Source organism: Taudactylus pleione, unplaced genomic scaffold (genome assembly GCF_031769625.1).
Source record: "Taudactylus pleione unplaced genomic scaffold, aTauple2 ptg000256l, whole genome shotgun sequence".
Taxonomy (NCBI): Eukaryota; Metazoa; Chordata; class Amphibia; order Anura; family Myobatrachidae; genus Taudactylus; species Taudactylus pleione.
In genome coordinates this window covers 2,830,001-2,857,968 of record NW_028284658.1, presented here as the reverse complement: position 1 = coordinate 2,857,968, position 27,968 = coordinate 2,830,001, and the positions used below count along the sequence as shown (strand labels likewise).

The 27,968-nt window shown below is 46.1% G+C and overlaps 1 protein-coding gene and 1 pseudogene across 1 annotated transcript in view; one reads left to right on the top strand and one right to left on the bottom strand.

Moving 5' to 3' along the window:
• The window catches only part of RPRD1B (regulation of nuclear pre-mRNA domain containing 1B), a 56,269-nt gene that overhangs the window by 4,507 nt on the left and 23,794 nt on the right, over positions 1–27,968 (top strand). Inside the window, 1 exon segment of the mRNA XM_088480565.1 lies at positions 18,835–18,964. Coding sequence (XP_088336691.1) covers positions 18,835–18,964 — 130 coding nt within the window.
• LOC148514875 (uncharacterized) lies at positions 963–2,562 on the bottom strand (annotated as a pseudogene).

Genomic DNA, 27,968 nt, shown 5'->3' with positions numbered 1-27,968 from the left:
GGGAACCATACCCTGGATGGCCATACCGGATATACTACCACAATACTGGGTACTCGCTCCTCCCTGATTTTCTGTAGGACTTTCAAGAGGAGGGCAGGGGGTGGGATGGCATAGGGGCGAGACAGGTCTGTCCAAGGGAAAGACATCGCGTCCATTCTCCATACCCCTTTTGTCCATATTCTGGATACGAAACGTGGAACGGGTGTTCGTGGGGCTGGCGAAGAGGTCTATTTCTAGGTTTCTGAATGTTTGGAGTATTTTTAGGAAGACCTGGTTTGTCAATGCTGTAGATCCCAGGGAGATTCTTTCTCGGAATAGTGATTCTGCGAGTTCGTTGAGCTCTCCTGGGATGTGGGTTGCCAGTAAAATTATGTCCATTTGAACTGCCTAATCCCAGATCTCTAATGCTTCTTTGCTTAGGGACAGTGATTTGGTACCCCCCATTCTGTTTATGTATGATACCGCGGTCGTATTGCCCAGGCATAGCTGGATACAGACCCTTCTCGTGTGTTTGGGTAACCCACAGCTATACGAGCGTCCAAGAGGCCGCTCCAAGTTTAGGTAGGAGGGCCCTGATTCAGAGCGAGCGCTCTGGTCAGAGCGTCCGGCTCTGAATCAGGCCCTGAGTGTACCAGCAGTATGTCATCTAGGTAAATGATACATTGAATGCTTTGCTGACGTAAGTGGGACACTACAGCTTTCATGACCCGTGTAAAGGTGTAGGGAGCGGAAGAGAGGTCAAACACCATAACTGGCCTTTGGAATAAGGTGTCTCTCCAAAAAAATCTGAGTAGACGCCTGTGATTTGGATGAACTGATATGGAATGGAAAGCTTCTTTCAGGTCTATCTTTACGCAGAAGCCGTCTTTTTGTGAGGAGGTAAGGAATGTCTGGAATACCTTTCATGCAAAAGTGTTTTGGTTTCAAATATTGATTTAAAGCTTTGACATTTAATACCGGTCTTATAGACCGTCTTTCTTTATTATGGGAAATAAGTGGCTGATCCAGCCTTTTGCCGTCAGGTCTGCCAGTTCTATCTTTCCCTGTTGGAGAGCTGTAGTCAGTACCTCGTCTAGCTGAGGGCTGCAATTTCTTGGACGAGTAATATGACCCGCTTGGCGTGGAAAACGAATTAGAGGGAGGTTTAACCCTGAATGGATCGTTTTCACAACCACTTGTCTGTGGTAATCTTTTGCCACTCTAGATATGATTGTTTGAGAGTTTTGTGGAGAGAAGGGAAAGTGGGTGAACTTACCGTAGTTACGGCCTCTCTTGGCATTGTTCCAAGTATTAGAGTACGATCCTCTTGGGGCATCGTTGGATCGGTGCACGAAGCCTCCTCTCTGGGCTCTTCTTGTGCCTTGGAAGTCTCGGGTCGAAAATGTGGCTCGCGAAGTCTGACCCCCTCGAAGAAAGGGCCTCTTGAAGGGCTCATTTACTTTTTTGAGGTCTGAAAAGGACTTCCTTGTCTTATGTCTTATTTTAACCTCCTCTATAAACCGAGGGCCGAAGAGGTCTGCGTCAGTAAGGTTAGGGAAAGCTAGGTCTGCGAGCCCTGCACCAGTAAGCCATCTGGACTTGCGGGTGTTGGTGATATAATTGAACGTCTGGCCTATAATGAGTGTTGCTCTGCTAATGGCCTTAAGGAGGGCAAACTTGGACGCCACCAGAGATTCCAGAGAGAGACGCTGGACTCCCCTTCTCTCTCTGCTTTATCTAATACAAAGAGCAGTGGGCCAGCTGCGTCGGCTATTTTATATTGAATTTTTCTCATGGTACGGTCTGTGGAATCGTTGTGCCTCTTTTCTCCCACTATGGAGGCTAGAGCAGGGTCAATATTGGGAGCGAACAGTGCGGGTATGTTTGGTAGACCCGTGTAGGATCGTAACACCAACTCATCTTCTTTGACAAGTGCTGCTCTAAATGCCAGCTGGGCAAATTTTTGGACCTCAGAGTTGCTTTTTAAGGCCCAGTGTGTGGAATATAATCTAGTGGGCGGTATTTTCCCTGCTAAAGCAACCATGGCCATCTGAATCTCGCTATATTCTCCACGTTGGGACGAGGCGGAGGTTCTAGTAAGTTCCTCTGATTCCCAGTCTACAGAGGAAGAGTGGCCATGGTCCCTGTGGGAAGTGTGTGACTGTCTTGTCAGGTGACCCCATATGCTGAGGGCGGGTACCTTTGTGCTGCCAGCTACGGGCAGAGGTGATGTGCTTGCTCCGAGCACTATCCTGTTGTCTGCTACGGACAATTCCAGGGAATAAGGGAATTGGGGCTAAACTTACTTTTGTTTTTATTTTTACCTGTTTTCTTGTTGGTTGGTGAGTTCCCTGAACATTGAGGTGACTTGTCACAGTGCTGAGGAGATTTTTTTACCTCAGAGTCAGAAGAATTAGAAGTTGCAAAACTTCTGATAGGAAAACGTTTTTTCTTCCTAATACGAATATCCTCTGAAGAGGAGGAAGCTCTTGCCCTTTTGTGGGCTCTTTTCCCCTTATAACTGCCAGCCATGGAGGACATTTGCAGTGAGTCTGTAATAGAGACAGAAAATGTGTCCTCCATGCCAGCGCTGACAGAAAAAAAATTACATTCGCGGCTCAGGCACATGACCGCGGGCGTGACGCCTCAGCGTTTTCGGGAGGCTTGCTGCCTAACCCACCTGCTGTTGCTAGGTGGCAAGCCTCCCGAGGAACAAAGTGGTATGGCCAGTGAGTAGATGGGTAAGACAGCCAAGTTGACACAGGCTGTTTCAGGTATGTACTGTGATAAGGAAATAAGTTGGTCTGAATATGGAAATACATTTAGAATGAATAGAAAATAAATTATTAGAGATAATAGAAAAATACCTGAATTGAAATATACTTAAAATGAAATGGATAATAAGTTAGTAAAATAACTAAAATAAGTATGGATGAAATGGTGTTGGAAACTGAGGCGTGAAATCTATGTAATAAGTGAGAAAGTGTGTGTCTGTCTGTTTGTCCTATTATGCACGGCCAGAATTTTGTAAGCTTAGCATACGGAGACTAATGCAGCCACACAGTGCGTGCGGACCCCCTTTTGTGCAGGAACGGGACTTCAGTCCTGGCATTCCCACCCTGATGGCATCCCTGCTAGACATGGTCTTCAATCTTGGTCTGCAGAGTGATTTCAGAGGGTGATTCAGGTCTGGATGCAGTGACAGGGATCATGCAGATTCCCAATTATCGGGAATCTACGCATGCGCCTGACCTGAACTGCGCATGTGTCACTCAGCCGGTCCACGGTCATTCAGTTGGCCGAAGGGATTGCAGATGATCCGATGCTGTGTCCACAGATCAGTAATGCTGCAGGAGGCATGACGTCTCCTGCTGCGTTGCCATAATGCAGCTGCTAACATGTTAGCAGCCGTGATAGCATATCCATCTGCAGCTGAATCACCCCCTCTGTGATTTCTGAAGCACAAGTGACGTTGGAGGCTATATTGATTTCTGTTCTGTAAGTCAGTCTGCTTCTGATATATCCCATTCCAAACGGTATGAGAATACACCTGCCTGCGCTGTCATTTACTCCTAATTTGCATAGTTATTCAGGTTATAGGCAAGGACAATTAAAAAAAATAAAGTCTGCAGGTGTACTTCAGGGTCATGTCTTCAACCTGGGCAACGCCGGGTAGCCCAGCTAGTAATTGATAAATGAAAAGTAGCAGATAATTTTAAGATGTTAATAAAGCAGTATAAAATAGAAGATAAAAATATTAAAATCAAAATATATATTCAAGCTCCCTGCCCCCCATAAGATTAAACTGTCAAACATAGCAAAAACACATTTTTGCAGTGTGAAGTATTGAACAGGTGTAATCTAGTATCTATTTTGTAATTCATCATGGAAAACTCCAAAAATATATGTTTTGGTTTCAGATGCTTGATTGTCTGGAAAGAAGTGAGGGGAAAATAAAGTTTTCCATTTATTTCGATAGCCGGTGACTTAAGTGGGATTTCCATCATGTGCCGAACTTGTTGAAACGCCATTGAAATGAATGGGACAATGGCAGCGCCGTAGCTAGACGGCAGTGCGCCCAGTGCAGCACTGCCGCCCCTCTCACTCCCTCTCCAACCTGAGCGCTTACCCTAACTTTCGACACCAAGAGGGAGGGCGGGATCTTCCGCCGATTTTCAATGTCTGGCGCGCACCACTGCCGGAGGTCTCTATCTGCAGACCTCCGGCACAGAAAAGTGTGTGGCCGGTGCCGCAGGAGGATGGCGCCCGGTGCACATGACCCCTCAGCCCCCCCTAGTTGCGGCCCTGACAATGGAATGGATATGAAGCTCCACACATGAAAAAATGGTCAGCGTTGCTGGCTGGGCTGTTTCCAACATAACCCTGAAACTGCACCATTACGACCCCCTGTCATAGTGTAAACCGGTCCCAGTCTGCTCTATGCAGGGTTGGAGCCTTAAAGGGAATGGTAAAATAATGTTGGCCTTTCAGAGGTGGCTAACTCATCTTTGGTATCACTAGCCGCCTTCATGATTCCCCCGGGCTGTGGTCATGAAAAGTTTTGAACTTGACTTGCGGCAGTATGCCACATCAGTGGTCCCGGTATATTAAATTGTCCTTAAGACCCCTCTCCATTATATCAACAGAGTAAAAATATGTAAATAAACACCCTGACACCTCTCTGGGCTGAATAGGGACATAAGTGATACAAAACCTTACTAATGTTGAGGTGGTATTCTCAGTTAGGTTTCTTTGGGGCCGATTCAATTCAGTGCTCTGTTGATGGCGCCGGAAGGGAGCTCCTGGAGCTATTCAATTCAGCGCGCTGTTAGGCCAGTTACACACCTGCTGGTTTTGGCCGGCCGGGCAGGAACCTGGTGGTAGCCGGACGGGTTTTTCAGGTACTCAGTGCCATTCACAAGCAGCGGCTTTGAGACGCTTTTAATGTGTTTTTGTTTTTAATTTCTTTATTTATTGGGCATGCGCAGCAGAAACTGCTACTGCACAAGCCAGTGTGTGTGAAAGGAAACATTGGCCCTCATTCAGAGCCGTATGCTCTAAGCAGAGCGCACGCTCTGAATGAGGGCCGTCCTTCATAATTATGGAGCGTCCTCCTGGACGCTCATATAGCTGTTGGTCACCACCCACAGCCTGTACGAGCGTGCAGGTTGATGGCCGCGATGGTCTTGACCATCACGACCATCGCCACTGCGAGCCGGAGCCTGCGGTTGAGTTTTTCAACCGCAAGGACCGGAGTGATTTTGGCTCTATCAGAGCCAAAATCACTCCCACTGACATCACTAGTGAACGCCCCGTCTGGGAGGCACGCCCACCAAAGGGGACGTGCTGTCAATCAACATCGACAGTACGCCCCCTTTGATCAGACACAATGAGCGACGGAAAGTCCTTCGCTCGTCGCGTCTGGCGCATGCGCACGACGGAGCTCCCGCCGTCGTGCGCATGTGCAGTACACAACATCGACCCACTTGCGAGCGGACAGCCACTTGCGAGTGGGTCTGAATCAGGCCCATTGTTTCCTATATACCACTGGCATGCAGGGACGGGAAGGACACTGCACGGCAGCCGTCCTGCACAGTGTATCCTCCCGGCTGTAACACGGCTGCCGTGCCGTGTGCAAGAAGGTACCTGCTTTCAGCGACCACTATTTTTTGGGATGCAATCGGGAAACCGGCTGACGTGATCCCGACAGACTGCTTCCCGAGTGCTTTATCCCGGCGTGGGTTAAATGAAAGGCGTCTATATCTAGGGAGGGGGGGTTAGGTTTAGGGCACCCGGGGGGAACTTCGGGTTAGGCCCCCCCCCCCCCCGGGAGGGTTAGGGGAGGGAGGGTTAGGGTTAGGCACCCCCCCGGGGGACTTAGGTTTAGGCAGCGGGGAAGGGGGGGTTAGGGTTAGGCACTTGGTTTGGACGTTAGGGTTAGGCACCCCTAAGGGGGGTTAGGTTAGTAAGTGCTTACCTCAGGACGTTCAGGATTTCCAGCGCTGTCGGGCTGCCCTTCCCGGGATCTGTTCAGCTGTCGGGCTGCCGGGAATCGAACCGTTTCCCTATTTTTCACACTCGGCAAAAAAACAAGCCGGTTTTTGACGCCTGGTCAAAACCGGCAAGTGTGAAATAGGCCTCAGGGCGACTAAATTACTTCTTCTCGCACCCTCCTGATGGTACAAGGAGAAATACGACTAAAGTGCAGGCCGTGAGGCTGTTTTCCGGCACCTTAGTTGGAGAATGCCACTTGCGACTAAAGACCCAGGTTAAGTCGTGAGAACCGGCATTCTCTGACTTAAGTGATTGTAGTCGGACTAAACTGCGAGGTGAATTGAATAGCTGCGGGACCAACTTCCCAGCGCTATTCACCTCACTTTGAATTGAATTGCCCCCTTTATTAAGAGGTAGAGATCACTCTGTTATCTGTTTGAAGTCGCTCTGATGAAATGCGTTGGGTCTAGTGTTTTGATGTAGCAGTGGCAGCTTGCATGACAAAGGCATACTAGAATATGGATCTACGTCTCCATGATTTACAGAAGGATTAAATAAATGTTTGTGGATACTCGTATATCTAGGGGTCCAATTTTAGAGGCATACTTTTGATTACATTCAAATTACATGGATTATGATCTGAATATTCCTATAGTGACTATCTGTTGCCCAGTTACTTCTGGCAACATTTTTTTATTTGAGGTGTTCTAGCTATATTGCTTTGCATATGGGCCTTGTTGTGGGAGTGGCCCATGTGACCAGAAGCGCTATACAGACTGGTGGCAACAGTGCCTTTACCCACCACTCACACCAATGTCACTGTGTGCCCTGTGCACAGACTACGTAGCCTGTCCTATTCAAATCACAGCACCTCTCCCCTTACTGGCCACGCGCATGGTGCAACGCTTTTCTCTTGCATTGATGTCAAGAAATTTTGTTTTTTTGTTTCTCAGCTTTAACTTAACGGATCTAGATGAAACAAAGTTCAGGTTATATCTGGGAGTTTTCACTACAAAATGTTTGTTTTCTTGAAAATTGGTTCAGTAGTTTTTGCGCCAACTTAGAACAAACAGACAGACACAACGTTCTTATTATATTAGTAGAGATTCACACGTTTGATGTCTCTTTGCAATTGTATACATGGGAGTTAACTCATTATAGCCACTGAAAAACTATAGGCTTACTGTGTGTCCTCCATAAGCAGGTAGTGTTCTTCCAACAGTAAAGAATGTAAAAAGAAAGTACTGGTTGTCATATGGTAGAAAAAGTTCAAGCAAACACACAGAAGGATAGCTGGGCAATCTGACTTCAGTCTGTGTTTTATAAAAGACTCCTTGGCACAGAACTTTCTGGACTAGTCATAAATCATCTGCGTTGGACTACAAAGCCACATGCCTTGTAACTAGGGAAAAGCTGTGGTTTGGGGCAACTTTTCCTCGCCATAATATGTCTTTTGGACCAGTAGACTGCAGAATATGATCCCACTGTAGAGTAAAGTACAGGTGCTGTTTAGTTTTCTTGGCAAGAGATATTGCTGTTTCGCACTCTTTGGCTGTATTATAAATGGAGTGCTGCCCAGTAGGAATCGTGCAAAATATGAATAAGGCGTTTTTTATGGCTCTTGGCAAAAATGTGAAATACTGGTTGATACCGTCTACCTTCAGTCTCCTCCACACACCTAACATGGCTATACTGTACAACAAGGATGGAGAACCGCGTATAAGGCCAGCAGAATCATTTGGTCTGGCCCTCTGAGCTTTTTTATGCTAGTCTCATCTGGCTAGCAGGATGCCTAGAATGACACCCTGCAGCCAGAATCTATGCAGCAGTGCCGCCTGGAGCGTCCTTAGGATGCTTCAGACGTTCACACCGCTGCCCTTACAGCTCCCCGGAGCATCCTCAGGATGCTACGGGCATTGCTGTAATCATCAGCGATTTGCGGCCCCGCCCCCATGCGATGACACACGGAGGGGACTTGGCCTGCGCTGGGCCCGAGAATAATGTTCTATATATCAAAATTGCCCTCGGCAGAAAAAAGGTCCCCCACCCCTGCTGTAGAGGGATTGAACTCTGCTAATAAGACATTTACTTGCTCCAGGTGTCCTATTCACTGTGTGCTCTCCAGATCTCCTGTTTCCACAGATTAACCCCACACATGGTTTAACCACAAGAGTCTGGGGCAGTTAGCCTAGCACTTTTTTTTTTTTTTTTATTTGAGCACCCACCCGTAGACATGAGAGGAACACCCATATTGAATGACTGACAGCGACTCATTCTTTATTCAAACAATGACTGAGTACTTTGGTTTTTGTTTTTTTTTTCACATTTTGGGGGATACGAGTGTTTTATGGTATTTATATGAGACTTGCAAACCTCCTAAAAAAAAAAAAACATTGAAATTTGGAAGCTACATGATCATCTAAGACTTTCCAAACAGAAAAGGGTTATTAAAAGGACTCATTTTATTTAGTAAAGTTTTTATTCTAGCACCCTGCCTCTCTCACAACCCGTGCAGTTCCTCTTTACTACCTGGGGTGTCGCTCTCTGCTCCGGTGATTCTAGCGAACTCAAGTCTGTATCTCAGCAGTTTGTTGTATCAGCTGAGTGCGCTAGAATAGAGAGTGACACCCCAAACAGGCAAGAGGAACTGCACAGGTTGTGACAAGTGCAAGGTGCTAGAATGAACACTATTTAAAAGGGACATTACCGTATATACTCGAGTATAAGTCGACCCAAATATAAGCCGAGGTACCTAATTTTACCACAAAAAACTGGGAAAACTTATTGACTCGAGTATAAGCCTAGGGTGGGAAATACAGCAGCTACTGGTAGTAATCCCCCCTCTGGTACTGTCCCCAGTAGTAATATCCCCCCCTGGTAGTGCCCCCAGTAGTAATATCCCCCCCTGGTAGTGCCCCCAGTAGTAATATCCCCCCCTGGTAGTGCCCCCAGTAGTAATATCCCCCCCTGGTAGTGCCCCCAGTAGTAATATCCCCCCCTGGTAGTGCCCCCAGTAGCAATATCCCCCCCTGGTAGTGCCCCCAGTAGTAATATCCCCCCCTGGTAGTGCCCCCAGTAGTAATATCCCCCCCTGGTAGTGCCCCCAGTAGTAATATCCCCCCCTGGTAGTGCCCCCAGTAGCAATATCCCCCCCTGGTAGTGCCCCCAGTATTAATCCCCCCCCCCTGGTAGTGCCCCCAGTAGTAATATCCCCCCCTGGTAGTGTCCCCAGTAGTAATATCCCCCCCTGGTAGTGTCCCCAGTAGTAATATCCCCCCCTGGTAGTGTCCCCAGTAGTAATATCCCCCCCTGGTAGTGTCCCCAGTAGTAATATCCCCCCCTGGTAGTGTCCCCAGTAGTAATATCCCCCCCTGGTAGTGTCCCCAGTAGTAATATCCCCCCCTGGTAGTGTCCCCAGTAGTAATATCCCCCCCTGGTAGTGTCCCCAGTAGTAATATCCCCCCCTGGTAGTGTCCCCAGTAGTAATATCCCCCCCTGGTAGTGCCCCCAGTAGTAATATCCCCCCCTGGTAGTGCCCCCAGTAGTAATATCCCCCCCTGGTAGTGCCCCCAGTAGTAATATCCCCCCCTGGTAGTGCCCCCAGTAGTAATATCCCCCCCTGGTAGTGCCCCCAGTAGTAATATCCCCCCCTGGTAGTGCCCCCAGTAGTAATATCCCCCCCTGGTAGTGCCCCCAGTAGTAATATCCCCCCCTGGTAGTGCCCCCAGTAGCAATATCCCCCCCTGGTAGTGCCCCCAGTAGCAATATCCCCCCCTGGTAGTGCCCCCAGTAGCAATATCCCCCCCTGGTAGTGCCCCCAGTAGCAATATCCCCCCCTGGTAGTGCCCCCAGTAGCAATATCCCCCCCTGGTAGTGCCCCCAGTAGCAATATCCCCCCCTGGTAGTGCCCCCAGTAGTAATATCCCCCCCTGGTAGTGCCCCCAGTAGTAATATCCCCCCCTGGTAGTGCCCCCAGTAGTAATATCCCCCCCTGGTAGTGCCCCCAGTAGTAATATCCCCCCCTGGTAGTGTCCCCAGTAGTAATATCCCCCCCTGGTAGTGTCCCCAGTAGTAATATCCCCCCCTGGTAGTGTCCCCCGTAGTAATATCCCCCCCTGGTAGTAGCCCCCCCAGTGGAAAGAAATGTAAAAAAAAACAAACACTTACCTGTAACCCCGCTCCTGGTCCCGACGCTGCTACAGGCTCCTCCGCCGCTTTGCATAATGGGAGAGACGTCGTCATGACGACGTCTCTCCCATTACCCACTGCGGGAGCCGGAAGATGGCTCCCGCAGTGGGAGCAGCAGTAGCCGCTGAGAGTCTGACAGACTCTCAGCGGCTGCTGATTACACCAAACACATAGCTGCCGGCTCCGGCGGCTGTGTGTTTAGCAGTGTGTAGTGCTGACCGAACTCCGTCCGGTCAGCGCTACACACGCGGTGCAGCTGTGTCACAGTGACACAGTCTGCACCGCGGCCCGCATGGTACGCTACTCAGCAGCGTACCATGCGGGCATGACTCGAGTATAAGCCGAGGGGGTGCTTTTTCAGCACAAAAAATGTGCTGAAAAACTCGGCTTATACTCAAGTATATACGGTAGATCACTTTTACAACCATAGTAGTATTCTGAAATTATAATTTTTAATGAAATATAATAGTGTTAAAATGTATTTACAGTATAAACGTGTGATTGAAACTCTATTTAATGCTGTAATTGTAAATGGAGTGCAGTACAGCTGTTAGCCTGTAGATGCCACTGCTATGGTTACTGCCATAGAAAGCATTGTGCAGACGGCTTGGTCTTACTATTCACCGCAGTAGAAAAATGTACTCATACAGTGTAAGAAGAATAAATATTTTACAGATTTATTGATAATGGGGCATTACATATGATTGTAGTAGCCTAGTGGCGGTTTCCCTATAATGTTGTGAATTTTCTTTTTTAATGATATTAAATATTTAGCTATAAAATAAACCATTGATGTTTCAATGGCATACTGCTTCTGTTGCCCCTGCAGAGCTAGGATCAAAGACACAGAGCTGATTCAGAGCCGCTCGCACAATGTATATGCAAATTGCGTAGGCAGTGCTGTCGCACAGCAATGCACTAACACACCCAGTATTTCTTAGAGAGCGAACACATAGTGTATGCAGACACCCACCAGCCTGATTTAAGACGCCCACTTGTGCATGTCATGTCCAGGAAGTGTATGCAACCATCGGTACATCGGATGTTATCGCAGCGTTTGAGGTTGACCATACCCTGCCGTAAGCACTGTGAGGACTTCAGTGTAAAAACCAGCCAGGTGATGTGTACTATGATGCTGTCTTATAATTATGCACACCTCTAGAACGCCGTTGAGATGCTCAGCCACCCCTGCGTTTGCACCTCCACTCCCCCGTTATTAATGGCCAGCCCCTGTTACCACCTACAAACGGCTTCCCCGTCACTCACTCTGCTGGGCTGTCTATGCGCAGCGAGTGAACGCATTGTGAACTTTCGCTAAGGCATGCACATGCGCACAATGCATACCATCGGCAGCAGCGAGAGTATGCATCTTAGCGAGCGAGTCTGAATCAGGTCCACAGTCCTCAGTAAGTATGATGGTGTTTCAGTAAGGTAACAATACTTCATATGTGTAATGTTCTCCATTTAACTCAAATTTCCTGCCAGGCCAGAGCAAGTAGAACACTGCTTCCCCTCACGGCCATTAGACTGCGCCTCATATCAGTTAAACTATCCCAACATCAGTTGTAAGATTGTGGGGCTGGCGGAAACCTGGTCAAACATTTAGGTGCGTATAGTGATTATATTTCTGCGTCTAATCAGCACAGCACTTGAAATTCATCATCACAGTGTCTAGATGTACGGTGATAATGTCATGTCACAGAAACAGGTTTGGATTTGGTGCACTGCCTTTGATAACAGCAGGACAGACGTTGAAGATGAACAGCAATTCGGCCGCCAAGCATGTCCATGAAGTACAGTTGTCCAAGTTGGAAGATTGGTTGTGCACTACTCATTGTATCATTGTGTATGTATGCATATTGAAGGATCATAAGTCATTGATCTATTTATTATTACTTTTTTTTTTCTCCGTCTATCAAGTTTTGCACAGTCTTTGTCGCCAGCTGCTTTGAGCCAGGGCCTGGCACAGTGCCTATAGTTCTAAACTGGCTAAGGGCAGGAGTAATACAGTGACTGGAATCACACACAGCTTAGAGCCCTGCACTAGTGCTGTACCAGTATCATGAGCAAGTGTTACCCAACAACAACCACAATGATGTTCTGCTTGTTTATTTATTAGATGAACTCAGGCCTCTTAAGGCCCCCACACACGGAGCGATATAGCGGCCAGTCCGATGGTTTTGAACGATATTGCCGCTCTATCGTTCCATTTGTGGGCATGATATCGCCCGCTGCGCGCTCCCGTGGAGACGTCCGTCGCTCCTCCAGATCTTTCTGTATGTTCAATTGATCTGGGGGATCGAGGAACGATCCCATGCAGCGCTGTGGGGGAGGGGGGTGCTGGCATTTCGGGCGGTCGGCCACCGAATCGCTCCATGTGTGGAGACCACCAGATAGGTTGACCGTCGGATCGGCTGTCGCATCGCAAGGTGCATATGTATGAGGCCCTTTAGATTGTAAGATTGCTTGGAGTATACAATCTTTACTAGAAAAACCAAGCTTAGGGGGCATATAAACGGTAGTCGCCATCATCAGTGTGCACCAGCCTATACTTGATTATTTCTACTTGCATCCAAATTTACATTGCCTGCAGGTGCAGCACCACGCCTCACTGACCCTTGCCTAAAGGATGCGTACACACTAGATGATTATTTGAATGATATGCCTGATTCTGATGCATCGGAACGACATATCGTTCAAAATTGTTTAGTGTGTATGCTGTATGTCGTCCGGTGCGTGTTCCCGTGGGGTCGTCAGTCGCATTGTTAGGTCAGCGATACATGCAGGCCAACCTGACGAGGCCATTGACAACAATGCAGCGGGATGTGGCAGGGGCCGACATATTTGGTGGTCGGGCTCCGGATCATGTAGTGTGCACTCCTTGTCTGATTTGTCAGCCTGTCGGTGGGGGGGTCGCATCGCTTGTTATACACATCGTTAAGTGTGTACCCAGTTTTAGTGAAAATGCCCCTTTATAGCCCACATTACACCTCTTCTGTGGTAAGTGAAGCTGCCCTTGATATGATTACGCTCTGCGTCGTCGATTCTTACTCGGTTCTGAAACATGCACAGTGTGAAAATACGCAAGATACTACCCACCAACAGGTGCACGTTCAACTCGGCATCCGGACCCTCGTGTTCAAATTATCATAAAACATATATGGCAATGCTTGCATGGCACTACAGAGTAATAGTATTTAAACAAAGCACCTGTCTGGTATTTTAGTCCTTAATTTTTGTAAGAAGTAGAAAATAAGTCCTTACAGGGTTTTTTAAATACCTTTGTTCCAATATTGCATTTTTTTTATGGTCAATGCACCGTTATTGAGAGCACTACCACGTACTCCGATGCTTCTCAGTTAAGCAATGCACCAAAGACTGTACATTTTGCATAATCTTCAATACACACCATTTTTATCCTAATAGCCTTTAATATCTCTCAGTTAGGTAATTTGCTGGTGGTTACCTTGGCAATACAATCGCTCCAATCATCTTGCAATGTTTGATGAATCAAGTACCAATTGTGACATTTGCACTCTGCTTTTTAATAATAAACGACTGTATCTGGTATAATAGAGAGCTAATAGCAGTCAAATAGCTAAGATTCCTTTGAGAATTGAACTGTATTTTCTGTTTCAAAGCCTGGACGATAACATAAATAGCTCAACACTGATATCCTATAACATGCAGTGTACCGGACCAACATTAGAACTGACTTTAATCAATGGTCGTAAGTGAAGGTGGCCATATATCTGTGATGGATCGTCGCAATGCAGGGATGCGATCAGAAATTATGAGCCCCATCCATCTGCGATGGATTGCCGCAATCCCGTGATGCTGCAACCCGGCATCGCGAGATCGCAGAAATCCAACATGTTGGATTTTGACGATCACGATCAAAAAATGATCGCGATCATCAAATCGACGACATTTAACATGGCAAATGTCTGCGATCCGGCGACGGATCGCAGAACATCAATGGTGGGCGATTGGACGTTTCCGATTTGCGATCGGAAATTTCCAATCCCATCCCTGCATCACGACAATCCGTTGTAGATGTATGGCAACCTTTACATGTTTGCTGTCATTTTTAAAGTGTGCTAAAAATGTAGTGAGGCTTTGCTTTCTGCAGTACGTTACCTTGAAAACGCACTATATATTTGAGTCTGACACAGTAACAACTATTAGTGACCAGTGGTCAATTTATCATTGGCAAATGATTCTTTGTATAGCAAATGGTTATTATGCAGCACCTACATATTCCACAACTTCATTTAGGCACTTGGATCCTGACCTGGCTGAAATGACATGTTAATTTCCGTACAGCAAACACCACGGGATACATATTTGCTTAAATATCTATAAATGATGCATGGAAATGTTGTCCATAGCAACCAATTAGGACCAACTTTAATCAGTAGTTTGAAAATTGTCTATGTACAGATGTCGTTTTCTTTTGTTATATTTACTGTTTCAGTGCACCAAATAGCCCCTCTCGGTGCACTTTTTGCTTAAAATGTGCATCTTATTTGCAGTATTAAAACACATAGAAGCGATAAAACTACACTTCTAGCTTACACTGATCAATTTGGTGTGCGACATTTGTACATCTGTGTGCCACTGAGCCTGTATCTGTGTAACATGGGCTTCTGATGAGAGAGGCCGCGGCTTTTCCTCACGCCAAGTTCACTTGTGCCGCATCTGTGACTTTGTATGTGTGTAAAACCCAATTCCTGTGCGATAAAAAGGCTATGCTACTTCCCTCAGAGCATCTCAGTTGTGCTAAGCGTCTATCTTGTGTATGTATATGTGTGTGTGTGTATATGTATGTATATATATAATATAAATATAGCAAATGTTTCTGCACTCACATCACACAGTCCAAGCAGCGGGGTGCAGCCTCCCAAACAAGTCAACCGGTCCTTTTATAGATCCAGAGTATTTCCCAATATAGGATAAAAAACAGCAGGCGCTCACCAAAGTAGTAATGCTTTTCATTTAATCATGTAGAGACAATACAAGCAGCATCATAGTATCGTCAACGTTTCAGTCCCGTAAGACCTTTGTCAAGACTGCAGCATATTATGCATCATATAGCCAAACAGCAGCACACATCCAGCAGCGTGCCTGTCACACATGCTATGATGCTGCTGTTTGGCTATATGATGCATAATATGCTGCAGTCTTGACAAACAGCAGCATCATAGCATGTGTGACAGGCACGCTGCTGGATGTGTGCTGCTGTTTGGCTATATGATGCATAATATGCTGCAGTCTTGACAAAGGTCTTACGGGACTGAAACGTTGACGATACTATGATGCTGCTTGTATTGTCTCTACATGATTAAATGAAAATTACTACTTTGGTGAGTGCCTGCTGTTTTTTATCCTATATTGGGAAATACTGTGTATATATGTCTCTATCTCTCTGTGTCTCTCTATCTCTATATCTCCCTCTCTCTATATATAGAATCTATCTCTATATCTCCCTCTCTCTATATATAGAATCTATCTCTCTCCTCTCTCTATCTATATATATATATATATATATATATATATATATATAATCTCTCTATATATCACATATACAATAAGCCACATGTTCTCAAACTCGGTCCTCAGCTGTGGATCTTTTAAAATGTGTCAGTGAGTAGTGAGTACACCTGTGCACCTGCTGGGTGACCTGGAAAACTTGAACTGTGTGGGATTCTGAGGAACGAGTTACTGGCCACTTTGCCGTCGGAACATATATTATCCATCCAAATCGATGTAATACACTAATACCTGACATATCATGTTATAATAAAATAAGGCATGAAGCGTACATGCAGAACAACCTGGCAAATTGAGTCAGCCTTCCACCTTAATTGAAGCTTCTTTCTTTTTAAAAGCATTCAAGCATTTTATTTTTTTGTTTTATACGAGGGTGTTTCAATAAGTAAGGTAACAAACTAATAAATAACTATGGAAAAACACTGGCGCACCCTGAGAGTGAGCTGCCAAAGTGACTGACCTGCTGTTCCACCAAGAACAGTTAAGGAGAATCAAGCAATGCAAAAGAGTGGGTCGCATACAAGCGGCGCTAGTTAGGAGGCTCATACAAACAGTAGAGAACGTGTATGTGGTGTGTATGTATATGTATGTATATATATATATATATATATGTGTGTGTGTGTATATATATATATATATATATATATATATATGTGTGTATATATATATATATACATATATAATGTCTCTGTCTTCTTATTGGTCATCCGTGTATTCCTTGTTCTGGGTGAACTTGGAGCACATCATATGTGAAAAACTCTTCTTTTTACTACTGTGAAAATTATATTGCTTTCTATTTTGTGTCATTAAATTTCTTTTAAAAATCTACTACACTATATGGTGCTCTTTCCTTTTTTTTGTTACATAATCTGGAGAGAGACAACATTGGATTGACATCTGAATATACGGATGACCAATAAGAAGACAGAGACATTATAGAGACTATATATACGTTCTCTACTATTTGTATGAGCCTCCTGACTAGCGCCGCTTGTATGTGACCAACTCTTTTGTAAAGTAAGGTAGCAAGACGTCTCTGTGTGTAATGTTCTCTATTTCATTCTAATTTCCTGCCAGGCCTGAACAGGTAGACCACTACTTCCCCTTACACCCATTAGATGTTGGGAATGTCATACTGTCCCAAAATCAGTTGTAAGATAGCAGAGCTGGCGGAAACATGGTCAAACATTGAGGTGCGTAGTGTGATCAGATTTCTGCGTCTAAGGGCCGTATTCAATAAGAGGCGAAAAGTCAGAATCCGTGGAAAAGTATCGCAGATGACGTCATTTCGCCAGGCGAAAACTTATCCTCGTATTCAGTTCCAAAGACTTTTCGTGTACGCGAAAAGTCAATGCAGTGTAATCGGCAGAGAAGTTTCACCTGTGAATAGCAGGCGGAAAAAAGTGCAGAATTGCGGTTTTGGGGTGCAAACTTTGGGAAACCACCCTGCACCCTTGATAAACTCCCAAAGATAAACTCTGTCAAAAAAAAAAAAACACCGTAGAACACCCCAAAAAAGTACTGTCATTTTGGGAGCGAAAAAGTGCAAAGTTTGTGGACAAACTTAAAAACTAGCGAAATAGACTTCTGGGGGGTCCTCAAGTATGGGGCAGGTGTTTTTTTTAATTGCAGGTGTTTTCGGCAGGTGGATTTTTTACTTGATTTAAAACTTCACTTTAGCAACTTAAAAATATGCTAGCACCCATTTTCAAGTACCCCAAATTTACTGGGAGTAGTTATTTTCAACAATAAAAAATATTGTTTTAATGCTATTCTTCACCACTTGTGTTAATGCGCTAATTGGCACCAATTGGCACAACTTAAGTACCCCAAATACCTTCATTAGGGCTAATCGGGGGCATCTATAGTGATCCCCAATGTTAGTGCATCTTTTGGGGGTTCCCCATTTTTGACAGGACTTTTCGCCTGTTTCAGTTTCGCCGGGTGCCGTTTTCACGTACTTTCTAATTAAATACGGGGAATAGTAGGAGCGCACCCAATACTTTTCTGCATTCAAAATACGCAAAAGTCCGGCATTGAAAACAAATTTCGCGGGTGCGAAACTAATTGAAGTGCAAATCAGCAGCTGAAATTCATTGGCAACTGTCAAGGTGTATGGTGATATCATATAATGGAAACAGGTTTGGCTTTGGTGCACTGCCCTTGATAACGGCAAGACAGACGTTGAAGATGAGCAACGATCCGGCTGGCCAAGCACGTCCGCCACAGATGACAATTTGTACCACATTGAAGGTCTGATTCAGGAGGACAGACGCATTCCAGTTAGTGATATTGCTGACAAACTGAACATCTCAGTGGGTACTGTGCACAACATTGTTTACGAGCAACAGGGGTCACATTAGGCACCTCAATGTTTGACCATATTTCCGCCAGCCCGCCATTTTACAACTGATGTTGCGACAGTATAACTGATATAAGGCGCAGTCTGATGGCCGTGAGGGGAAGCAATGGTCTACCTGCTCTGGCCTGGTGGGAATTAAGAACGAAATAGAGAACATTACACATGGGAGAGGTCTTGTTACATTACTTATTGCACAACCCTCGTATAGTGTTCATTCTAGCACTCTGCACCTCTCACAACCCGTGCAGTTCTTCTTTCCTGCCTGGGGTGTCGCTTTCTGCTCTGTTGCTTCTAGCACACTCAGAACTACACAGGTTTTCACAGGTGCAGGGTGCTAGATTGAACTCTACTCGTTTATATCAGTCATTGAAATGGAAATGATACGCTTAAAAATTCTGGATACATTTTCTTCTCTTGTTCTGCATTTAATTCCAGAACATAGGTTTTCCCACATTCAGGCACACTTCAAGAGGTTTGGGGAATAAAACCATAGAATATACAAAAAAGGATTTGGGGACAGCAATAATGCTGCAAACTGTACATAAATTGCTCATCATCCTGTAAGCACAGGGAAACTTAATATGCCGTAGGAGCTGTAACTAGAGCACTGAGGTCTGAAACATATAATGTATACTGTACCAATGCAATAGGTACAGACATGTAAACTGCTAAGCTCTTATCAATGGATATTTGGTTATTTCTCCCTATTTTGCTTGGTTTATCACTGATGCCTTTCATTTTTTTTTTGTTTTCTTAAGCCAAACCAAGTCGGAAGCTGACTTTCCTATACTTGGCCAATGATGTCATCCAGAACAGCAAGCGCAAGGGACCAGAGTTTACACGTGAATTTGAGAATGTACTGCTGGACGCTTTTTCACACGTGTCCAGGTACAGTAAACTTGTCTGCGCCACTTGTATCATTTATTTGCGACATGATTGCAGACTTACAGGGGTATTCAATTTGGAGCGAAAACTTCGCAATGTGCGATAAATTATCGTCGATGATGTCATTTTCGCCGATTTCAATTATCCCCGTATTCAATTTCAAAGACTTTTCGCAGGTTCGAAAAGTCTTTGAAAAAAAAAAATAGGGGATAACTTTTCACCACTGAATAGGTGGTGAAAAAAAGTGCAGAATTGGGGTTTAGGGGTGCAGGCTTAAAAAAAAAATAGCCTGCAACCCTGGGAATGTCATTTAAAAATAAACTGTGTCAAAAAAAGTAAAAAAAAAATAGGGACACCCCAAAAAAATTATTTAAAAATTGGGGTAATAAAAAATGGAAAACCGTATTTAAAAATAGGCAAATAGGTTCAGGGCTATTCTGCAAGTATGCAGCAGGTGTTTTCTACAATAATCTATTAGCGGCAGGTGCATTGTTGCAGGATTTTTAAAAAATTACTTTAGGGACATAAAAATATGCTAGTACCCATTTTCATGTACCCCAAATTTGATGGGACCACTTAAAAAAACGAAAAAAATAACCTAAGTGCTCTTCTGCAACACTTCTTCAATGTCGGAAAAAAAACACCTGCCTCGGCTATTTAAAACCCCGACTTTCATTTGCAGGCTAAAACGGGGGTACCCATAGTGATCCCCCATGTTTTGACAGCTTTAGGGGGGTCCTACAATTTATTCCAGGTAAATCCCATTTTTTTTCGCCGATCCTATTTCGCCAACTCCCGTTTTTGTAGCTTTTTAATTGAATACGGGGATAAAGCGGGTGCGCGCCCGATACTTTATCCCAGGAAAATCCAGCACGGACTTTTCGCTCCAAATTGAATACCCCTGTTAGGGGTCTATTTACTAAGCTGTGTTATGAGATAAAGTGAATGGTGATAAGGTACCAGCCATCAGCTACTAACTGCCATTTTTCAAACACAGCCTGTGACATGGCAGTTGGGAGCTGATTGGCTGGTACCTTATCACTGTTCACATTATCTCCTAATACAGCTTAGTACATAGACCCCTTAATGCTATTGTTGTGATCCAGGGCCAAATATGGCAAAGCCGTACCTTTTCTTTAACTCTATTTCCAATACCATAAAACTCTGTGCCTTGAATTCCAACAAGTGACCATTTAGGGCCATCTCCAATTAAAGAGAAGGGGTTGCCACTGTTGTATGTTAATATATATAAAATAACTTGATAGTTTATGCGTCACTGTCCATCCTGGTGTGTCACTCATATGCTGCAGGGGAGACTAACTGCAGAAATGCCCGGCCGTCAGGCTGGTGATGTCCCTTTATCCGTATAATCTCACCTTAGCTCACTTTAGCTGGGTCAGATCTTGCACTGTCCTAAATATATGAAGTGACTTTAGCTCTCTCTAACTTAATGTGGAGACAATACTTTTTAACAGAGCTGCAGGAAATGTCTAGTTAACACTGAACAATGTATTTTACCTTAATGGTTTTCACTGAAAATATATATTTCTGGCCTTATTTAAATTTGTTTGTAACAGCATTATTCAAAATGACATATAGGGGCAGAGATCAATCAGCAGCAAGGTGGCCGCAAATTGCATAATGCGGGTATGCCCGCGACACACCCATGAGACGGCCTACCAGTCACTCACCAGCAATGCACATGGTCTTGTGTAACCATAAGTTTAATAAGTTAATTTCTACATGCAAATGTACCATGCAGTATTTTGTTCATGTTTATTTTAATGCCAGTGTTCCCATACGCAACAGCGCGTTTGAGTACACTCAGGAATGCATGCGCGCAGTAGCAAATAATCGCTCAGCTGCTCAAACATGGCTATTGTGTTCACCTCTGAATCAGGCCCATAGCCTTTATCTTTAACATGCTGGTCTATAATATTATTTCTGATCTCCTAAGACAACTCTCTCCTTTGCTTTCTCTGGTCCATGCTCAGTGTGGTGCACACAATGATTCCAAACAGCAGAGGGAATACTTATCTCCATTTAAATAGACTGAATGACGGATTAGAAGATTAAAGATGTGTAAAGCTGGGTACACATGGCCGATATATTGCAATCACGTTGGCGGGTGTGTACCCCTGTTATACCTGTGAACAACGGCGTTCACAGACATATCGCATCAGCTGTGCAACATAGCAGGTCACCGATATATCTGCAGATATATTGGTGCATCTGCTGGTTTGTATATAGGTGACCTCAGGAGAAATTATGCATTGTTTAATTGAGCTGCAAGGGTACAAACAGATTTGTGTATGTCTATAAATACTTAAAAATCAATCTTGTATATAAAATCCATTGGTCTGTTTGTTTGTCTGTCCGGTTATGCATTTGTACACCCCAGCACCGATTGGGATAAAACCAACACTAGGTGGTCCAGTTGGATCCTGGCCAGGTTTTTAGGGGTTAGGGTCACGGTCAGACCTCCCGTTGGTGTATACTGGGCAGAACTTTGAGCCGGGGAACCTGTTCTGAGCCTTCCACTGGATGGATTTGGACGAAAACTTCAGAGTGGTAACATTGGATCCCAGAAGACATCCTAGGGGTTGAGGTCCCGGTCGGACTTCCTGTACGCTGGGCAGAACTTTGACCCGGGGAGCCTGTTTTGGGCCTTCCACTTTTGGATGAAATCTTCACAGAGGGATGGCAATTCTCTTGGATGCCTAATGGAGTGGTTGGGGCCCTGGTTGGACCTAACGGTGGATGACGCCTGACAGAACTTTGACCCAGGGAGCCTGTTCTGGGCCTTTCACTGGATGGATTTGAACAACATCACATAATTTGGATGAAAACTTCACAGAGTGATAACATTGGATCCCAGAAGACATTCTAGGGGGGGGCGGGTTAAGGTCTTGGTCGGACCACCCATTGGTGTACGCTGGCCAGAACTTTGACCCAGGGAGCCTGTTCTGGGCCCTCCACTGGATGGATTTGGAAGGCATCACATAATTTGGACGAAAACTTCAGAGTGGTGGCAATTGGTCTGGGATGCTTAACTTAATGATTTGAAAAGTAAACCTGGGCCAGGTACTTCAGCTAGTATAGAGATAATTTAATGTACCCCAAAATGCTCTACTCTTCTTCTTTTTTTATTTTTTTTATTTTCTGAAATACACTTGCTGGCGTTATCTTTTCCATCATTTATAAAAGTTGTAAAAATGATTCATTTAGCACCATTTAACTGCCTCCAGAATACTTTGCTTATGGCCACTAACAGCCTTCTGCACTGTCCTGTTTGCCATTTTTGGGGGGATTCAGGAAGATTTCCCCTGTCTTTCATATGGTGCATACACACGGTACAATTAAAATGCTCGATATGAACGATAACTATCTATCATATCGTTATCGTTCATATCGTGCATTTTTTGGTCCCTTCCAACCCACCAATGACCTTTGATGCGCGGGCACGTATGGATGATAGCAATATCGTCCATCGCCCGTGCATGCAGACCAACCTGGTTGATATCGATCAGGTTACTATAGGGACCCAACGATCGCAGGGTCGTTGCCCGTCGTTGGTGGAGTGCTGGATGATCGATATCGATCATCCAGCACTCCGGGAAGGTGCAGGATGATCAGTCAGCGATATCGTTTTCGCTGACTGCTCGTACCGTGTGTACGCACCGATACACTTCACTTAGTTTGCACACTGCAGTTGACGGCATCAGCGCATTGCCATTTGTAAATTCATTGTGTGGGAATCGGGAGCGCGCTTCATGAAAATATCCCACAATGTGTTAATGTAACACCGGACTTCACACTGGCTAATTGAATCTGACCCATAATCTGTTGCAGTATTTACTATGAATTAATAGTGTACTGGGCAATATTTATTTAGTGCCAAATAATGTTACAGGACAAATTTTGTATTTCATTATATTTTTCAACCTAAAGTTAGTGAGTATAACATACCTAACCATGGAATGGCTTTTTAGTAGTCCTCTGATCAGTTGTGTCTCATCTAAACAATACTGTCACATAAATGGGCAGTGTTTTATATAATAATAATAATCTGGGCTGCTGCTGTCCAATACTGTATTTTAAGCTTTTTTTTTTTTTCTCTTCCTGAGCGTTGGAGATATTACAAACTTACAGATGTGTCCTCATACACCTAGCCTCAATACACCATGCAGCGCGAGATGCTTAGCGAGAGTAAACTGCGCCGGGCACTGTAATATCTTTTCCACTCTGAGGTTCATAATAGTTGCAACAGAATGCAACAAAACCGCTTTAAGATATTGCACGGATTAATTTGATATGGGTCACTTATCTGTGTGCGACTAAGTCTGAGTCTGTACAACGAAACTTGACGTGAAAAAAAGCCGCGGATGCTGCATGTAAGCACTTCGTATACAGCTTCAGACGTCACACACAGATATACAAGTGTTGCATATTAAATGAATCAGTGCAGTCTTGTGAAACAGTTTAGTCACATTGCTATGCGGCTAATGGTCGGTACACACTATACGATGTGTACCCATCGCGGGGGTGACGGGACCCGACACTTGCCGATGAGGACGTGTAGTGCTGCATTCTACAGCATAGAATCCTTAGCAACATCCCCCAGGTGACCTGCAGTAGGGCCGACAGGCGATGACGCTAACGACCTGCGGGAGCGCACATATCATGGGTACACACTAGTTGATGCACCTGATATGTTGCTCTGATCTGCAGGATCAGAGAACATATAGTCTACTGTGTACCCAGTGTAAGACTCACATTCCAGCGAAAAGTACATGAAAAAGATGCTCAGCGCACACGATACGGCGCACTGGGGAGAGCTGTTTTGTGCAACTTCGGCAATAGTATATGAGGACACATCTGTATCATTGGACTCATTTAGCACTATAAGAGGATTTTTGGGTACTTACCGTTGAATCCTTTTCTCTGAGTCAGGCTGCAATCCCCCCACCCCACCTCTGCAAGCCCTGACTTCAGTACATCTTCAAAAGTGCCTGGTAAGGAGAAGCAATACTCGGCAGCACTGTCAACACGAAAAATAAAAATGAAATTGACGGTCAATACGACCCAAAATCATAACTCATACTCAATACCGCTGAGTGTGAGGGAGTACCCAGCCTGACTCAGAGAAAAGGATTCAACGGTAAGTACCCAAAAACCCTCTCTTTTTTTTTTTTGTCTGGGCTGGGGGACACTGGACCATGGGATGTTCAAAAAGCCGCCACCAGGGGAGGGAACTCTCAGATTGCCTGACCGGAGAACTGGACGCCCAAAATGGGCGTGACCGGAGGCAAAAACATGAAACCTGTAGAACTGCACAAACTTGTGGACAGAGACCCGGGTAGCTGCGCAACAAACCTGTTCAGCCGAGGCCCTGTGACGCGCCAGACAGGAGAGCGACACGGCCCTCGTGGAATGAGACAACACCCTAGCTGGTGCCGGGCGCCCCGCCTCTGAGTAAGCCCTTGAGATCACTGAGAGGAGCCATTTTGCAATGGTCTGCTTTGTGACTGGCCAGCCCCGTTTGCGGGCATTGTAGAGGACAAATAGAGAGTCCATCCTACATACATTCAAAGTTCTGTCTAAGTAAATTTGCAGGGCCCGGACGATATCCAACAGTGATAGATCGTCCTGGCCCCCTGAGGACTCTGTTTTTCCTGTTTTCTCACCTTCAATCTCTTGGTTTAAGTGGAAAAATGAAACCACTTTTGGTTGAAAAGAAGGAATCGTCCTGAGAACAGCCCTATCGTCATGGAAAACCAGAAAAGGTGGTCTACAGGACAAGGCCCCAAACTCAGAGACCCGCCGAGGCAATGGCCATAAGAAAAACCACTTTCCACGTTACGCACCGAAAGTCCACGGATTCCAAAGGCTCAAACGGAGCCTGCTTAAGAGCCGACAGAACCAGGGACAAATCCCATGGTGCTACAGAGGCTGTATTCGCAAGATCCCCTGTAAAAAAAAGTCCGTACCTCTGGTAGGAGAGCAAGACATTGCTGAAAGTAAATGGAGAGAGACGAAATCTGTACCTGTAAGATTGAAGCCGTAAGCCGGCTTCCAAACCGCCCTGCAGAAATGCTAAAAACCTTGGCAGGTGGAACTGGGCCGTAAGCGCTGATTACACCACACAATATATTTTTTCCAAACCCTGTGGTAATTCTGCGCGGAAACCTGCTTCCGCGCCTGGAGCATGGTCCTGATGACTGAAGGGGAAAACCCCTTAGCCTTCAAGAGCCCGATCTCAACAACCAGGCCATTAAAGCCAACTGAGGTAGGCCCTCGTGACAGAATGACCCCTGTAGAAGAGGATCTGGTCGCAGAGGAAGAATCCAACCCGGACCTGCGGCTAGCCTGAGAACAGTGGCGAGCCAGTAGGATGACTGAAACCTGCTGCTCCCTGACTCGACGGAGTACTCTTGGTAACATGGGCATTGGAGGAAAAATGTAGGCCAGATGGAAGTTCCAGGGAACTGTCATGGCATCCACTGTGAATGCCCAAGGATCTCTCGCACAAAATCGAGGGACCTTGCAATTGTGGCGAGACGCCATCAGGTCCACCTCCGACAGCCCCCATCTCTGGACCAGCTGCTGGAAAACCTCCGGGTGGAGGTTGGTTTACATATGCTTCCGCCGTGGCGTTGTCTGTTTGGATACTCACTGGCCGGCCAGGAGGGCCTGGGCTCCGCACAGGGCTAAATAAATGGCCTGGAGCTCCAGCATATTTATTGGAAAACCTATCTCCGATGACGACCAGGTCCCCTGGAGACAGAGGTTCTCAGTCACCGCTCCCCAACCTCTGAGACTTGCGTCTGTGGTGACAATGAACCAGTTGGGAGTAACCAGGGACCGACCCTGGAGAAGGTGATCGGTAATCAGCTCCCAGCGAAGTGACTAACGAGTGCTGTCTGACAGAACCAGCAACTGGGAAGAGAGGTCGTCCGACCGGCCCGTCCAATTCCGGAGAATCTCCCACTGGAAAATCCGTGAATGGAAGCGGCCGTGCCGGATGGTAGAGACCATCGTACCTAGTAACTTCATGCCCTACCAGATGGATGGACGAGGAGCAGACAGCACCTTCTTGACTAAGTCTTGAAGGGCCCGGGCTTTGGGCTCAGGCAAGAAAACTCTTTGCAGCGTTGTATCGAAGATCACCCCCAAAACATCAGATGTTGGCACGGCCTGAGGTGACTCTTCTTGAGATTCAGTATCCACCCATGATGCTGTAACACCTGCACAGTGTGACCTAGGTGGAGCTGAAGTTGGGCAGCGGAATCCACCTTTACTAGCAAATAGTCCAAGTAGGGAATCACCGTTATTCCCTCAGAATGCAGTAGACTTGCCATAGCCGCCATGATCTTTGTAAAGACCCGCGGAGCTGTAGCCAAACCGAAAGGCAGAGCCTGGAACTGGTAATGAGCTCTCCCGACCGTGAACCTGAGTAGAGACTGATGCCCCGCCCAAATCGGTATGTGGAGATATGCGTCTCTGATATCGATAGATACCAGAAACTCATTTGCTGACCCTGGATCACTGACCGGAACGTCTCCATACGGAGCCGATCCACCCACAGGCTGGCATTCAAGGCTCGCAGATTCAAAATTGGCCAATAAGTGCCGTTGGGTTTCTGGACTAGGAACAGGTTGGAGTAAAACCCCTGTTCTTGTTGAGACTGTGGAACAGGAGCTATAACCCTTCTGAACAGAGGGAACTCTGGTTCAAGGCCAGTCTCTTCTCCGGCTCCCTGGGCAACGCTGTAGCGAAGAACCGTTGTGGCGGTGGCCCCCTTAGGTCGATCACATAACCTCGGGAGACAATGCCCCTCACCCAGGCATCTACTCCCGAAGTTACCCACCTGTCTCGGAAAAGGAGGAGACAGCCCCCTACATTCCCCGAGACTGGATGGGCTGAGATCCTGTCTGCTTCTCAGGTGCCCTAGCACCCGGGCGCCTGAATGTGCCGGAGAATCTACCCCTGAGGTCAGAACCCCTACTGGGAAAAGAGCATCCCCGGGCCGTCTGACTTCTAATCGGTCCCCCTCCTTGGAAGGAAGAACGGAAGACCCGGAAACGTGAGCCCTTTTTGTTCCTGGGGCACCACTGGCAGGAAAGTGCTCTTTCCACCTGTCGCCTGGGATGTGATAATATCAAGTTCGGAGTCGAACAGGATACCTCCACGAAAAGGAAGAGACTCTAACACTCGTTTAGATTCGGCATCCGCCTCCCAGGCGCGGAGCCAGAGCGCTCTGCGTGCCGCAACTGCCGTGGCTGAGACTCTAGAGGAAATCTGCACCCCATCTTGTGCGGCCTCACACACACAGTCTGCTGCCGCACATATCTGTTCTGCCAGTACCAATAAGGCCTCTCTGGATGAGTCACCGGAAAGGCCTGCCACTAATTTGTCAGCCCACTTCTCCATGGCTCAAGAGACCCATGCAGATGCCAACAATGGGCGAATTACCACTCCGGCGCCTATAAAAATACTCCTAAGGCATCTCTGCAATTTTTTGTCCAGTGGATCCTTAAAGAAGACCGTCCCTTGGACCGGCAGAGCTGTTTGCTTTGCTAAACGAGCCACAGCCGCATCCACTCTTGGAGGCAGTTCCCACTTAGCGACCTGCTCCTGTGGAAAGGGATAAAGGCTGCAAACTTACGAAGAGTAGCATACTTCTTATCAGGGGTCTTCCAGGCTTCCTCTACCAGATCCGAGAGATCTTTAGAAGCCGGGAAACAAACGACCTTCTTACGCCTCTGCTTAAACGGCACTTCCGTCCTAGCTGAGGCGTCTAGGTCCAGACAGTCCAAAGACTGTCGTACTGCCATAATAAGGTCCTCCACGCCCTGACTTGACGCGGACTCTGAACCTTCCTCGTCAGGCAGAACCTTCTCTGGAGTTCCCCCCCTCTTCCTCCCCCTCGGGATCTGACTCAAGCAAGACACTGGATGGAGGAAGACGCTTATGCGTGGAGCATAGCTTAGACTCCTCAAAGAAG